General features: G+C 40.9%; 1 protein-coding gene across 4 annotated transcripts in view; it reads right to left on the bottom strand.

The window, feature by feature from the left end:
• The window catches only part of REXO5 (RNA exonuclease 5), a 29,990-nt gene that overhangs the window by 3,824 nt on the left and 9,337 nt on the right, over positions 1-16,829 (bottom strand). For all 4 annotated transcript variants that reach the window (XR_010590861.1, XM_008164623.4, XM_065558948.1 and 1 more), the window contains 16 exons: positions 16,184-16,305; positions 15,623-15,749; positions 14,061-14,148; positions 12,147-12,296; positions 11,852-11,940; positions 10,639-10,754; positions 9,853-9,991; positions 7,302-7,396; positions 5,631-5,733; positions 4,838-4,974; positions 4,348-4,456; positions 3,840-3,950; positions 3,591-3,728; positions 2,977-3,069; positions 1,483-1,702; positions 598-800 (listed from right to left, as the gene is read on the bottom strand). Coding sequence is in view for 3 of the 4 variants with exons in the window: in XM_008164623.4 (XP_008162845.2) it covers positions 598-800; positions 1,483-1,702; positions 2,977-3,069; positions 3,591-3,728; positions 3,840-3,950; positions 4,348-4,456; positions 4,838-4,974; positions 5,631-5,733; positions 7,302-7,396; positions 9,853-9,991; positions 10,639-10,754; positions 11,852-11,940; positions 12,147-12,296; positions 14,061-14,148; positions 15,623-15,749; positions 16,184-16,305 (2,040 nt within the window). In the remaining variant the exon portion in view is untranslated. The remainder of the gene's footprint in view (positions 1-597; positions 801-1,482; positions 1,703-2,976; positions 3,070-3,590; positions 3,729-3,839; positions 3,951-4,347; positions 4,457-4,837; positions 4,975-5,630; positions 5,734-7,301; positions 7,397-9,852; positions 9,992-10,638; positions 10,755-11,851; positions 11,941-12,146; positions 12,297-14,060; positions 14,149-15,622; positions 15,750-16,183; positions 16,306-16,829) is intronic.

Raw genomic sequence — 16,829 nt, 5'->3', positions numbered from 1 at the left:
GATAGATGGTTGGTACCTTATCTTGTCATTCCTAGGTGGTCTCTCCAGGCTGGAGTTGAAGCTTGGTGACTGGGGAGCTGCAGGGAATCACAGGACTGTTGCAAACTAATTTGTAATTTTATCCAGTAAAGATTATGTGTTCTTTCCTTTGAGGTACTCAACCATGGAGATCCCCATCAATCTATACGCTTTATTAACAGCCATCCCCATTGCATGTGACCCCCTCTTTTTCATGTTTCTCCCCATATATTTTATTTTAACACCAGGTCTTTTTGCTTTTGAAAAATGTAGGTCTCGGATTTCTGTGTAGCATTGTATTTTACTGAAACCAGTTGCACTGGTCTTTTGAAATTGTCTAACACATTCCATCTTCAAGCTGCTTTACAAACATTAATTCATTCTTAATCACCCCTCTGCCCCCAGAATAAGGTAAACCCATTCTATAGACAGGAATCTGAAGTTAAAAATTTTATTCAAAGCCCTAGAAGGTCAGTGTCTGACCTATGATTGGAAAGTCTGGTTTCCCAGCTCCCAGAGCTGTATTCATTCCACTCTGCCTTGCCTTATGGTTTACTATGACAAAGGTATTTAACTCACAGAGGCAGATAGTTGTTCCTTTTTCACTTGTAGGATGTGATGTGCCAGCTGACTAGGCTTCCCATCATTACGGTCCATATGACAAATCCATCGGTGGAGGTGGCTAGGAGTGAGAGCTTTCCTACTTTGCAGTCGGCTGCCTTCAGCTCCTTGCCTGTTTATATCTTGAAGAGCCTCTAAGGCACTTTCTGAGGTTTGAAACTCTTAAAAGAAAAAACAAAACAAAAACACAAGTACCCTAGGTCAGTAGTCGTAGTTCTCACATTCTCAGCACCCAGAGGGCAAAGCTGTGGCCTATGGGAGACTAGGCCTAGAGTCACTGTTGTAGCACAGTCTCACAAGGGGAGCATCGTCTTCTGCTTCAATCTAAGCATCGAACTCTGTAGAGCCACAGATCCAAATTCCAGTGGAGTTTGTTCAGCGTTTCAGCCATCCCTGGGTAGGGCAGCTGAATTCTACACAGCTTACTGGCTGGATGTCTTTTTAAATAAGACCATAAACTGAGTTCCTGACAAACAAGCCATGGCACTTGTCAGATTGCAAGCTGCATGGCAGCCATCTTCCCCCCCCCCCCCCCCCCAAGGAATTTCAGTGCTGGAGTGGGTATATAGTTTGTGAAGCACTTCGGAACTCCCCTAGATGCAGGAGCTATTAATATCTAAAGTAGTATTAATTTTTTAAAAACTCCTGTAAATTTAAAGCAAAATGTAGCTACATGGGTGACAGGGATTAGGCAGCTGGCTAGAAATGATCCAATGGCAATGCATAGTGTCACCTTACTCTGAGCTACAGGGAGTATAGTCTCCACTAACTTCAATAGGAGACCCAGGTGAGGAGTGTCTGCAAAATTAGGCCTATTGGGTGTTGTGTGTGACATTTACTTACTCAGGAAACAGTAATTTCTGTGCTTCCCACTTTTGAGATCCCTAGGCCAGAAAAGAGCTTGCAGGTTTTTCAAATGACTGAATTTCTCTTGCAAGTCTGTCTCAGTTAGGGTTTTCTTCAGCCCCGCCACATAAATCACACCTTCGTTTTCAATATCCATTTCTAGCTCTTTTATCAGCATGTCACAGTCTAGCATCATCACAGTGATGGGTCTCTGAACCTGGGCGTATCAAATGGAAATACATGTAATGTGCCAGTCTGAACTGTTTTAGGGACTATGGGTCTCACGAATTCTACCTTCTATTTACAAATTACATTTTTCCCCAGAAGTCTGACAAACAAGTTTGTCTAAAGAAAATGAGTGCATCTGCACCTCTCTAAACATTCCTTGGGTTATGTACATCCACCTGGAGGGGTTAAGGTGGCTAGCTGAGCCAATTAACTCCCCAGGCTGCACCTGGAGGAGCAGCCAGGTAGCAGGGATTAATTAGATGAGGCTCAGCTGGATGGGAACAGAAAGGCCTGTACAAAGCCCAAGAGCTGCAGAGAAGTAGAATACAGTCAACCCCTGGGAGAAGGGGGGGGATGTTTGGCACTATAGAGGGTAGTGCACAGTTACTCCCTGGGAGGAGGGAGTTTGGGCTGGAGAAGGGGAGAGAGCCATAGAAAGGTAGGAAAGGCTATGGGTTAGGGTAGATCTTGGCTGCTGATGAGAGGGCCCTGGGACTGGAATCCAGAATAGAAAGTGAGCCTAGGTCCCCCTACCAGTCACTGGGGAAGTGGCACAGACCAGGCAGTGGAGAACATACTGCCTGGGACAGTTTGTGCTGAAGATTTTGATACCCCAGAAGGGGGAAACATGCATAGTGACCTTGCCAGAGGTCCACATTATGAAGAAGGAGCAGCTAATGTTGCGGAGACAGGTTGAGCAACCACCAAAGCAGCACATAGCATCTGGAAGGAGCTAATCCCCCAGAGCAGCCCGGAGGCGTCATCCTTAGCAGTGAGTGGACCCCATGATGGGCAGATAATCTTAAATGCATCACTTATAATTAGATGGTAAGAATCTAGTACAAAGAATTACTGACTATATACCATTTTGATAGATGACCAGATCGAGACATAGCAAGATTGAGACCAGGGTGCCATGGCAACCTTAACTAATACAGTCATTGAAGGCATCTAGCAACTTGAACCCTAAGGAGGGTTTACATTCAGAACGTAAGACTGGGAGCCAGGATTCCTGGTTCTTACATTGACTTGCTGTATGATCTGGGGGAAGTCACAACCTTTCTATAACCAAATCTTTCCATCTGTAAAATGGTTTTAATTACTTCTGTAAACTTTACAGGTGTTGTGAGGCCTAGTTCATTAATGCTGGTAATGTTCTTTGAGATCCTCTGATGAAAGAGGCTATAAAAAATATTTCATGTCCATATTTTAATGTAGTCCTACGTTGAATATAATTCAGACTTTTAGCACATGCTTATATACCTTAATATAGGACCCTGCAACATCAGCTCCATTCAGACTTTCCATAGCAAGTTGAGCAGCTTCTAATACTTCATACTGGATACAGATGTGGGGCTTTTAAAAGGAAGAATATTAAGCTGAGTCTTCAATTACAGTATCCCTCTCCTTTCACAAATAAGTGTTTAACAGGTTGTTGGAAGATATCCTAAGAAGCCTTTTATATGCTATATGTAATACATTAAAGACACAGCATTAAATAGGATTTTTCATTGCTTTAACTTAACTCACAACCCATTGTTTTGCCATTAAGGGCCTTAATGCTCTTCCCTCCACTAAGGAGAGAGAATTTCCATCACCCCAGTATCCTGGACTCTTATGGTACAGTTTCTTTGAAAGACCACTGTTTGAGCTAGTAGCACAACAAAGGTGGAGTTAAACCATACTGGCTGTTTACAATAGCTTTTCCACAATGAGTTCTTGGTGGTGCTGACCACACTGCCAAACAAGCAGACTAATCAGTGTTTAAGTTGTACCATCTCCACCCCTCCACTGAGCCACATCTCTTAGTAAAACTAAACAGTGACTTTGTATGTCAGCAAGTTAACATAGTTAAAAGGATTCTCTCTGCTATTCACCTGGTGTGTTTCAGTGAGCACAGTAAGTGATTGGATAGGACCACACTTCTTAAATTCTCTCCTTAAAGACTTCAGGCAAAAGTCTTTATCAAATGGACCCACATAGACAGTCAGCATGTCAGCTAGCTGGATTCTCATCTATAGGAATACAAGTTAATGCAGGGATTTTACAAAACAAAGAATCTGAAAAGTGCTGGGTCCCTCTCCAAGCTCAGCTTTAAAGAATATTCTAAGATATAGCTTTGTTACCTTTTCACAAACTTCAGCAACAAGGTCTGGTGCAACATGCTCTGAACGCAAAGCGAACTGAATGACACTGAATGAGGACAGAGGAACTTCTTGTATAGCTCTTTTAAGTATCTACAGGAGGAAAAAATTCACACCGTAATGATGGTCAGGGTATGCAGTCAAGTGATTAAAGCAGGGGACTGCAAATGAGAACTTTTAGCTTCTAATTCCCAACTTTGCCTCTCGTTCTGTAGGTGACCTTGGGCAAGTCACTTCACCTATTTGTAGTTCCTATTTACTTGCCCATAAAATGGGCATATTTCAGGACAATACAGGATCAAAATGTATTTTCAAAGATGACAAAACTGATTCATCCAAGGAAGCATTAAGACTGTTGCTGACATTTACCATTTTAGGTTACTCAACTTTTTAAAATGCAAACAAACAAACAAAAAACCACACTCAAGACTGTGTAGACCTTCTATTTCTTAGATACATATTTAGAACAATCTGTTCTAAGTTCACTTACCTGTTTATTCAAAGTGCTCAGACTGTTCTGACACAAGCCAGAAGAGGCTAGTTCCTTTCTGCTCAAAAGGAGAGTTTTTTGGCCAGTAGCATTCAAATGGTCTAAAAAACTAACAGAGTCATGGTAAATATCACCTCATCTTTAAAACTAACTCTTAGTTTAGACTGAATTAGAAACCTTTGAGAAAGTATTTGTTAAAAAAAATGCTAGTTCTCCTTGAAAGAGAATTTTTAAAACTAACTTAAACTTCCCACTGCCTGAAAATAATCATCTTGTGTCCTGAATATATTAAAAAAATGAGAATCACATAAAATTCACTGTTATGAAGTAATCTAAGCCTTTTAATTTTTAAAAATGGTTAGATTAGTGTAACTCAATAGCAAGTAATGTATTTTGAGAGGAAGAGAGAAATATCATTTTGAGGTAAAACAATGTATTAATATGATTTCACAAAGAACTGACGCCAATGAACTGGCGGAAGTCCTACTACCATGGTTTGAGTATGCCTGGAGGTTCGCTTGACTGCTTCTGGACTCCATTCTGTTGCAGTTGTAACGCAGATTTTTGCTGTGATGACTCCATCAGATTTGGGGCTGACAGCACTGTCTCCAAATTTAGTTCTACTACCTAGAAAGACAAAAACACACTAATTCCTTTTCAAGGTACTTTTCAAGCACACAGCATTCACGGGCATCAATCCAGCAATGTGTCTCCATAAAGTCATCTCTGATTTAGAATTGGAAGCCAAGGATTTGGGAGATAGAGTTGTGCATAACAGCCAATCCCCTGCAACTGTGAAAGTGTACAAGTGCCTTAAATTAGCAAAAGACATGGAAAAAGAACTGAACCCAAATGGGTAATATTGAAAACAGGGAAAAGACCAATAACATGAGCATAACAGAGAGACTAGAGGGGTTTAAAAAAAAAACCCCAGGATATATTTTGGAACATTCCTGAAGATCAGCCAATTTCTACCAAGACTGATAGTGTCCCTGTACACTCCACAAGTGGGGAATGCTGCTCCCAGAGATGATGACAGCAGTCCTGATTCAGCAAAGCACGTTAACATGTGCCTGATTCTAAGCACATCAATGGTCCCACTAAAGTCAATAGGATGCTTGCATGTTTAAAGCATAATTATCTTCCTGGATCAGGGTCCAAGTGCACAATTATCCTAATAAAAAGAAACCATGAAAAAAATTTTTCTTTTTCTTTAGGAGGGCTACAAATGATATCTATTGTGCTTTTAAAGTTATTTTTTAATATCCTACAAAGTTACATACCTTTCTGGGTCCCTGGTCAATAAAGTATTGAAGCAATTCAAGTGCAGCTTCAGCATCTTCTGTTGGATCATGACCAACTTTATTTTCACATTGAATTTCCTTCCTAAAATGTCAAAGTAAAACATACAGAAAGGTTAGCAGTTTTCACACCCTAAATGATATAGTACTTAGTTTTTCAGAAGCCCCGTAGCTTGTTCTTTTCAGGTGGTATATTTATCCCTGTGCTCAAAGACTATTGTATTTCAATTATCTTTGAAACCATATTCTTCTGAAATGTTCCAAGAGCCACTGAAATATAAGTAAAGAATTTTTGCAATGTTCAATATTGCTTACAACTGTTAAAGATTTCATAGCTGCCTTGGACTATATTGTGTTTTGACAGACCTTAGCTATCTTTATCTTCAACCAGCTACACTCTGCTAATTTCCCCATCTCATAATTTGCATGTAGTACAGCAGTCTCTCCTCTCATCTCACCAAACCATTACTACTAAAGAATACATTATGTCTACAAAACATACTATAGAATGTTTGCTGGCACACTATGGAATATCATTAAAAACTCAAAATAAACTTGTCAAAGCACAATTTCTGAAACATTACCCTTGCTTGCTGTATTCACTTTCTTGCTAATTTGAAATGAGTCTCCTAGTCATGTGTGTGAATTAGACACATTCAAGCCAAAGTGTTGAAAAAGAGTATCCTGGCCTCTTAGATGTAAGATTCAACAGCTCACAATTAACAGAATTAGAGGAAGCATGGTCTTGTAGTTGAGGCACTGGACTGGGAGTTAGGAGATCTCGGTTCAATTCTAGCTCTCCTACATAGTCACTGTATGATTTAGGCAAGTCACTTAACCTCTCTACCTCCATTCCCTACCTGTAACATGGAGATAGTAATCCTTTCTTTGCCATGTCCGCTTCAACTGTTTAATGTTCAGGGCAGGACTCTTAAGATAAGTCTACACTGTACGCTCACTGGCCGCAACATGGAGGGTATGTGGAGTCTGTCCCCACTGCCTCCCCTCTGCCAGAGTCTTTCTCCACACCAGAGAGGCTCCAGCAGCAGGGAGGCAATGGGTCACTACACTGCTAAAATAGCAGCAGGCGCTGCTTGGGTGTGTAGAGAGCCATATAGGGTACGATATGCTCGACTCGCCTAAGCAGTGCCTCACCATCTACACTGCTATCTATACCTGTGCTTGGGGGGCTTGTAATGTCTGTACTCAACACACTGCCATAAGGAGTGTGCAGTGTAGACATACCTTTGCTGTGAATACATACATCGCCTACTACACCTCTACCCCGAGATAACGCTGTCTTCGGGAGCCAAAAAATCTTACCATGTTATAGGTGAAACCATGTTATATTGAACTTGCTTTGATCCGCCGGAGTGTGCAGCCCTACCCTCCCGCCCCCAGAGCATTGCTTTACCGCGTTATATCCGAATTCATGTTATATCGGGTCGCGTTATATCGGGGTAGAAGTGTACTAGTATAATTCACATTACATGTGTTATTTCATGTACATTATATAATCTGATTTTTCTAAACATATTAAGTTTTAGATAAACACTCGTGCACCTGGTGTAATAATTGTGATTGGTAAAATATTACATAGTAGTACTGGTTATCCGTTGGCATAAACTATGACAACACAGTAAAAAAACGTACCCTAAAACAGCTTTTGCTAAGAATTTTAGCTTGAACCGTCGACCTTTGTGTCTGGCAAAAAGCAATGAGGTGTCAATAACACTGGGGTGTATCATCTGGAGAAGAGAGAATGTCACCAATAATATGAGTAAAGAACATCAGTATTATGGAATTGTGGTAGTAACTCCACAGTTAACAGTGTGACGGGCTTTCCATTATAAGCCCATTCTTAACCTTGTGATAGCCTCTTATGTTCCCTGGGGGATAAGGAAGAATTGACAGAATTCCATGTGGTGAAATACAAGGAGAAGAGGTTGCAAATGCAGAGATAAGTCCTCCTATGGGCTGGGTTCCCCAATTGTTTCCCACAGACCCTCTGACTATTGGCCCAGATTCCAGACATAAAAAGAGGTCAACATTTTGCATGTTCATTATGTATATACAGGCCATAGGTGCCCAACAAAATACCCTACACATTACCACAAGACAGGGTCTGAAATCCCCCTCTACTTAATATAAACTGGCAAAATGGGCACGGATTTGTCTTTACCACAATACAATTAGGTGTAGGCCCACTGATTAGTGAAGAGGGAGAAACAGTAACAGGAAACTTGGAAATGGCAGAGATGCTTAATGACTTCTTTGTTTCGGTCTTCACCGAGAAGTCTGAAGGAATGCCTAACATAGTGAATGCTAATGGGAAGGGGGTAGGTTTAGCAGATAAAATAAAAAAAGAACAAGTTAAAAATCACTTAGAAAAGTTAGATGCCTGCAAGTCACCAGGGCCTGATGAAATGCATCCTAGAATACTCAAGGAGCTAATAGAGGAGGTATCTGAGCTTCTAGCTATTATCTTTGGAAAATCATGGGAGACGGGAGAGATTCCAGAAGACTGGAAAAGGGCAAATATAGTGCCCATCTATAAAAAGGGAAATAAAAACAACCCAGCAAACTACAGACCAGTTAGTTTAACTTCTGTGCCAGGGAAGATAATGGAGCAAGTAATTAAGGAAATCATCTGCAAACACTTGGAAGGTGGTAAGGTGATAGGGAACAGCCAGCATGGATTTGTTAAGAACAAATCATGTCAAACTGATAGCTTTCTTTGATAGGATAACGAGCCTTGTGGATAAGGGTGAAGCTGTGGATGTGGTATACCTAGACTTTAGTAAGGCATTTGATACAGTCTCGCATGATATTCTTATCGATAAACTAGGCAAATACAATTTAGATGGGGCTACTATAAGGTGGGTGCATAACTGGCTGGATAACCGTACTCAGAGAGTTGTTATTAATGGTTCCCAATCCTGCTGGAAAGGCATAACGAGTGGGGTACCGCAGGGGTCTGTTTTGGGACCGGCTCTGTTCAATATCTTCATCAACGACTTAGATATTGGCATAGAAAGTACGCTTATTAAGTTTGCGGATGATACCAAACTGGGAGGGATTGCAACTGCTTTGGAGGACAGGGTCATAATTCAAAATGATCTGGACAAATTGGAGAAATGGTCTGAGTTAAACAGGATGAAGTTTAACAAAGACAAATGCAAAGTGCTCCACTTAGGAAGGAAAAATCAGTTTCACACATACAGAATGGGAAGAGACTGTCTAGGAAGGAGTACGGCAGAAAGGGATCTAGGGGTTATAGTGGACCACAAGCTAAATATGAGTCAACAGTGTGATGCTGTTGCGAAAAAAGCAAACATGATTCTGGGATGTATTAACAGGTGTGTTGTGAGCAAGACACGAGAAGTCATTCTTCCGCTCTACTCTGCTCTGGTTAGGCCTCAGCTGGAGTATTGTGTCCAGTTCTGGGCACCGCATTTTAAAAAAGATGTGGAGAAATTGGAAAGGGTCCAGAGAAGAGCAACAAGAATGATTAAAGGTCTTGAGAACATGACCTATGAAGGAAGGCTGAAAGAATTGGGTTTGTTTAGTTTGGAAAAGAGAAGACTGAGAGGGGACATGATAGCAGTTTTCAGGCATTTAAAAGGGTGTCATAAGGAAGAGGGAGAAAACTTGTTCACCTTAGCCTCTAAGGATAGAACCAGAAGCAATGGGTTTAAACTGCAGCAAGGGAGGTCTAGGTTGGACATTAGGAAAAAGTTCCTAACTGTCAGGGTGGTTAAACACTGGAATAAATTGCCTAGGGAGGTTGTGGAATCTCCATCTCTGGAGATATTTAAGAGTAGGTTAGATAAATGTCTATCAGGGATGGTCTAGACAGTATTTGGTCCTGCCATGCGGGCAGGGGACTGGACTCGATGACCTCTCGAGGTCCCTTCCAGTCCTAGAATCTATGAATCTAGCAATGACTGAAGGGAAACGAGGATATAGATCTAAGGCTGCTGGTGAAGACTTTTACAGCTTTCTTACTTCTTGACTTCTATGTTTTTTAGAAGTCCTCATGTTTTCAACTTATACATTTTTACACCTGTAGGCCATCTTAACAAAAGCCTGGTAAATAAGTGATTACAGCTCTAAACCAGAATTATTTTGGTTCAAGTATGAAAAGCACCAGACAAAACAGGTCCAACAGGGCTGGGGGAAATCCTCGTAAGAGCATGCTCACTTGTAAAGCGTGGAGGTCAACATTTAAAGAGTGACCCACTAATACCGCATCATGGGGAAGCAATTTCTTTAGTTTGTCCTGAATCTCTGGCAGTTTTGTTTTCACTGGAAGAAGAATCTTTCTTGTGATTCCTGAGTATCTTCAAAACAAAAATGGCAAATATAAACCAACATATTAGCAACTTCATTTACTAGAGATTATTTCAAGTAAGACACATAAAATACATAGATTACAACGTGACCATATCAGATTTATAACTGTGGCTTCCTGTATAAATTATTCTAGTGTGATGAGGACATAGCACAGGGGGATTTATTAAACTGGTAAAGAAACAGGTTTTGGGGCCTGTTGGGTGAAGGAAGGCTGCTGAAAGTAGGAGAAGGAATTTTCCAGATGTGCAAAAGCGTGAAATTAGGCCCAGTCTTAAAATTTTGGGGATGAAATGTAGCTTGAATTTTGCCTGGTTTCATTATGAAAGTTCTACGCAGCTCAGCTCTTGGTACCTCTGAAAGTTAGTGAAATAATATACTCATTTTATAGAGCACAGGCCTGGATTGCTATCTCATGCTCTACCATGTCTTCTATAACTAGCAGTAAAAGAGTAACCTGTACTGGATAGTAAGAGTAACCTGTGCTGAATCATTAACCTGTAATCCAGGCTTTTCTTGGAACAGTGCAGAAAGCTAAGTGCATCAGACATTCTTGAAAGGCCACAGGGACCAGACTCAGTCTGACTGGCTCTCACTTTTACAGGAGAGGCACGGAGGAAGTTTATATACCGGATACCTGGTGAGGTAGTTCAGTATCTGAGTTTCAGGTTTTATAAGCTCATCCATGATGCACTGACCCTCTGCATCCACCACTGAGACTCGAGTTACTTCATTCCCCTTCTCAGTGAGGCACTAGCAGAAATAAAAAGAAAAAAGCCAGATCAGAAATCAGCACTGGGCTTATTGCCAATCAGTTGTCTCAAGAATACCAGCAGATTAAAATCTGCTTTGATTGCAATAATTGCTATCACCACTAAAAAAGTTACTAACCTGGAAGATTTACCATCTATTACACCTCTACCTCGATATAACGCTGTCCTTGGGAGCCAAAAATATCTTACTGCGTTATAGGTGAAACCGTGTTATATTGAACTTGCTTTGATCCACTGGAGTGCGCAACCCCGCCTCCCCAGAGCACTGCTTTACCACGTTATATCCAAATTCATCTTATATCGGGTGGCGTTATATCGAGGTAGCGGTGTACTCGTTTTCAATAGTGCAGACGGTTCTGATTAATCTTTGACGCCCAATACAAATGTAGCAGGTGCACATGAAATTGTAACATGCAGTTAATCTTTAAGAGGAAGAATTGATCACAGAATAACTTCATACTTTACATCCAGAGTGCCACAACTGATTGAATTTTGCAACTGCTCTGCCAAGAAGTGCTAAAGCAAGAGATGGGCCCACCTATTTAAAAAGGGTGCAGGTGATGCCAAAACAAGGCTCTTCTTCAAGGACCAAAGTGCATGAAGGGGCAATCCTTAGCGCAGCACAGAGCCTGAACAACTGTGTTGGCGTTGGGGAAATGCATAAGGAGAAGAAATCCTCCCACTTCCCCATCTCTAGTGTGCAAAGGCTGCAACAGCCCCCATGATCCTCCTCATGTCCATTCTGCAGAGAGAGGGACAGTCTGCATAGTAGTGGATCTGCCTGTCCTGCCTCCTGCATGGTATGTGGGGAACTACTGTGGAGCTGAGTGTTATGGTGGGAGCATTAATGCATACGTCTTGGCTATGCTGCATTTTTTTTTGAGAACTCTCTCACTGGGGAGGCTGCCCTCGTGCTACTGACAGAAGAATTGCTGGTGCAGATGGTGTCTTTACAACTGTCTTTTTTTGGTAGAAATGCTCTAGAACACGCAGAGGATGGCTGGCTTTATTTTTGGAGCCAGCGGAGATTGTACAACTAATTTCTTATCATTCTTTAGACAAGAAGTATTTTTATACCATTTCACAATCCAGCCCAAAGAGGGGGCTGCTGTCTGTCCTCGGGCTCTCGCATTGTGTGTGGACATAATTCTCACACCCAGGGGATCCTAGAAAGAAAAATAAGAGATCTGAGAAGAAGAAGAAGAAATCTGTCTCATGTAACTCATCAGGTATAGATGAGGAGAATGAAAGCCTGAGATGACTTTGCTAAAGAGCCTGCACTCCTTGTGCAACTAAAACTCCCAGTGAAAACCAATGGGATTTATTTAAATGTATTAGGCTGGGATTTTTACCAAAATGTATATGGCCTGACCTTCTAAAGGATAATCGTATTTTCTCATCTCTTCCAAGGTTAGAATATAGCTGGTCAGACCATGCTTTTCCTTGCCGTATTTCTCAATGATCGGGTCTTTTTGCAGGTCTGAGTTCTTAGAAATACGTCCACTAGAGGCAAAAGCTGAACCTATAATAAGAAATTACACTTTTAAAAGCTGCCAACAAGTTCATACAGTATTTCTTAAGAGTGGATAAACTACTGTACTTAACATGCACACTATCGCATTTCACTTTGAGTGGTGGCAGAGTTGACTAGTGGACAGAGCAATGGACTGGACTCAGATGACCTGGGTTCTATTCATGGCTCTGCCACTGACTTGCTAGGTAACCTTAGGCAAGTCGCTTCATCTATCTCTGCATCAGTTTACCATCTCTAACATAGGGATAATGATACTGCCCTGCTTTGATACATGCTAAGTATTATAATTATTTAAAATTTCATCTTATCTGTTGTTGCTATTAACTCCTCAAAGCAAGCAGAAAGAGAGATCTTTCCACTAAGTCAGTGGTGCTCAAACTGTTTCAGTTGCCCTTGCTCCTCTATTAGTGCACAGCCAAGGCTTCCTCAGCAGAGGAGCTTGTGCTGAAAGCGGAGCTGGGGCTAGAGATAGAGAAGGAATGAGGGCGGAGCCAGGCAAGGGGTAGAGTGGAGCTGCAACTGGGACCAGAGCTGGTCTGGGGGTGGAGAAAGAGTGAGGGCAGAGCAGGACTGGGAGGATGAACAGGTTTTGGGGAGGACTGAGGCTGGAAGCATGGTGGTCCCTTCCCACCCCTGAGGGGGCTGGCCCTGGCCCTGCCACCTCTACCCTTTCCCCCAAAGTTCCTCTGCACCCCAGTTTGGGGATCAGTCCACTAGGTGATACTAAGGGTATGTGTTACACTAGGAAAATACAAGTTCTAGCAAAGGTGTTCGTTACAGTGTTTATTGAACTATCCAAGTTATTTTTTAACCATTGTCATAGTACGTGACAAACAGAATGGATTTTATCCACACAATCCCCCCTGGGAAATAAGGCAGTATTTGCCCCCTTTTAAAGGGGAATGGAGGCACAGGGTAGGTTAAATGACTTGCCCAAGGTCACAGAGGAAGCCTGTAAATTAGGAACTGAACCTAGGCCTCCTGACACCCCGTCCAGTCCCCAGATCACCAGACTAAACAAGCCTTTCTACTGTTATGTTTGAAGTCACATAAAGAAGCATAACTTCAGGAAAAACTTATCTGAAACTCCAATCTGTGACTGTAGCTTATTGTCCAGATTTTAGAAAACTTTATCTATGAATACATTACAAAGTAAAACTTGCTAATTCATCCGTTCAGGGCCCGATTCAGTATTCTTTGCACTGAGAATTTCCACTGACTTTAGGTGGAGTTTTGAGTGTGCAAAGAGTGTAAGACCGATCCCTAAAATTACAGTTAGGATCACAAGGAATATAAATAATGAGAAGCCAGCTGTCACCACACTGTAGTTTACCTAGTTCACTGTTCAGCATAACAAAGAATTATTACTGAGACTAATGCAGAAGTCAAGAAATTAATACCTAACAAGCCTGAATCTATTTCAGAGATCTTTCTCTTATAAAATACATTTTAGAATGATAGTGTAAATACTTACAACAGCTTCATAAGAGAACAATTTGCAGCTTTAATATCCCTTTTACAATTTTGTTGTTGTAAACTTCCTTCACATTTACTTTTGGTAATAAGCAAAACAGACTAATAGAAATTAGCTAGGGATATTTATTTCAGAGTTAAACCAGTGATTAGTTGTATCTTGTAATCCTGCATAAACTATATTTAGTTTAAAATTGATTGCATAGGATACAAACAGATTCAAAACATCCTCTGAAATGGGTAAACAATTGTTGAAACTGACAGTGCAAAGCGAGGTACCGTGTATGCTGTTCTGATGTTTCATACTTATTCCTTCTCCACACACACTAGCTATAAAATTAGCTGAAGTAGGCGGTAAACTGAATCTCTGTTATCGAACAAAAAAGAAAACATGTTACAGGACTTTGCTGCACAAACAAAAGTAAAATATTTCAAAATTAAATTAACAAGTAAGGAACAGTACTCTTACTACTATGGAAATTCTGACACTTTATCTTTCCCCATGCCAAATTTGCCACTAGTGTAATTCCACTGAGGTCAAAGAAGGGTAAGTATACAAGACTAACTTAAGTTAGAGACAGAGGTGTCCTCAGTGGTTCAGTGCAATTTTTTGTGTTTAAGTGAGTATGATTTGCAACTAACTTCTTGAGAAACTGCTCATGACATGTTTCAGAGGGGTAGCCGTGTTAGTCCATGTGGCACCTTAGAGAAATTTGTTAGTCTCTAAGGTGCTACAAAGACTCCTTGTTGTTTTTGCTCATGACATGATGCTCTATAAATCCACAATCGGCACACCATATTCTTAAGTAAAATGCTGTTAATTGTTACAGCAGTAAGAGTTAAGGAACAAGCAGCAGTGAAAACTAAAGTGACCTTTATTAAAAAAATATAATCATAATTAGCTTTGCAGCTGCCTGGTCCCCCCCCGCCCCCATCTTCCTGTCACAAGCTTCCACCTCTGTTCCAGATGGACCACCCCTTTCCCCTCTACTGCCGAGAAATACTGCTGTCTCATTATTCACTTATTTCTGGGCTTCGCCCATCATTTATAAAGAACAATACATTTTCAAGGGAACATCACAATGATTTAGCTGAATAATACAGGACTCTTTTGTAGCTACTCAATTATCATATTATAGCCTTGGCTTTCCAGAGGCAATCCGGCTCAGTGCAGCATCTCATTGGCAAAAGCAGAACTGATGGTTCCCTGTTCCTGGAAAGTTAGGAAACTGCTCTAAATTAGAAACATATGTTTGCTGCAGCTAAGGGAGAATTTCCTAAGATTTTACTGATTCAAAGCACACTGTTAAAATAAATAAGACATATAAAGGGGATTAAATGTAGCTGGGCAAATTAAAAGAACTTTACTACATCCTGCCTCAGCAATAATCTCTTCAAGGAACAGGAGGAATTGTTACCATAAAACACAGCATGGTCTGCAAACACTATGGGACAGATCCTCAGCTGGTGACCCTCTGCCAATTTATACCCACTGAAAGCAAGTCCTAAGTCTACTGAGATATATTTAGAATATCCTCACCCTCTTGAAGATGCAGAAAATATTATACATGTAGTGTCGAACTGTTGATGTATTTATTTAACATTTTATGACTTCAAAAACTACAAATCTTTAATCACTCTGCTTCTAATATCAGAGCTTGATCCTTTGTCCTGGGCTAACAGCAGGTAGGAAGGGAGGGGGATTCTCTCATATTGCCCCTTGGGATTCAGAGATGTCCACTTCCCAGTGGGAGGAGAATAATTTCACTGTAGCAGTTAAACCACTGGGGCATTGTTGGCTGAAAAAGCTTACTTGATAGAAACATAGTTTGGGAACTTACATGTTGAAATGCCCTTCTGAGATGTTTGAACTGCAAATAGAACCTGTAGAAATAGAGCTGGCTGACTTCCTGAAGAACAATAACCACAACCTTAGCCAGGTGTCTTTGGTGATAAATACGGCACCAGCTGCATTAGAAATCAAAGCAATACAGTTATCAATACTTTAAAATTAAACAAACATAGGACCAGTTCTGTTCCCATGTAAGTCACTGGCAAAGCTCTCACTGACTTCAGTAAGAACAGAATCTAGCCCTTTATCTTACATATTGGTCCATACAAGCACATCATCATGTAAACAATGTACATGGGGAAGACAGAGCTCTGAGCTTTACTGTAGTATTCATCCCCATAACTTGCCTCATGTACATGTTCATCAAAATGAGTACACAATCAAAATCTAGCTATGACTCATCTATATAATAGATGGCCGATATGGTGACAATGTTGCAAAAAATAATCAGAGGATATTTAAAAACAGTACTTATGTGCCTTTAGGTAGGTTAGCACATGTACAGTGGCATGGGATGTGATTGTGTCCAGAATATAAACATATACTATACCTGGGTTGAGCTGCATTGTGACGTTTTCCCAAAGCTGCGTACTTTAGGAACTCATATACCTGTTCATGGCTGATTTCACAATCCTCACCAAACAACTCAGCTGACAAGCGGGATTTCTTCTCCTACAAAAAGTGAGTGCAAGCAAAGAACCATTTACATGCCCAACTAAGTAAATAATGTAAGGGTTCAATGGAAAAAATGAAGGGGATTGTATTGCAAAAGGGCATCTTAATGCTATTAGTGTGATAGGACCAAGAACATTTAAAACACTATTTCCTATCGCTAGGTTTCCCTCAATCATTAGGCAACATTCTCCTTTCCGATCACATGGTATTATTATTAATTACTAGTTACAGTAGCTTAGGTGCCCAGTCAGGGACTCTGCTGTCTAGCGCTGGACAAATATACAATAAAGAAACTTTCACTGCTCTATAGAGCTCACAATCTAGGTTAACTCAGCTGTGGTATTCTGCCCTCCGTACACACCTCCCATTGCTATCAGTGGAGTTGTGCCCATTTAAACCAGGGCTAAATCTGTGTCCCTTTCATGCAGGTTTACTTGTTTAAACCTTTCTACTCAGTTTACACTATCCTATCTATTCTGGGCATATGGGTTTGCTGTCCACTTGCAGAAAAAACAGCACAA

This window comes from Chrysemys picta, chromosome 10, assembly GCF_011386835.1.
Source record: "Chrysemys picta bellii isolate R12L10 chromosome 10, ASM1138683v2, whole genome shotgun sequence".
NCBI lineage: Eukaryota > Metazoa > Chordata > Testudines > Emydidae > Chrysemys > Chrysemys picta.
This window is presented reverse-complemented; position numbering and strand designations above follow the sequence as displayed.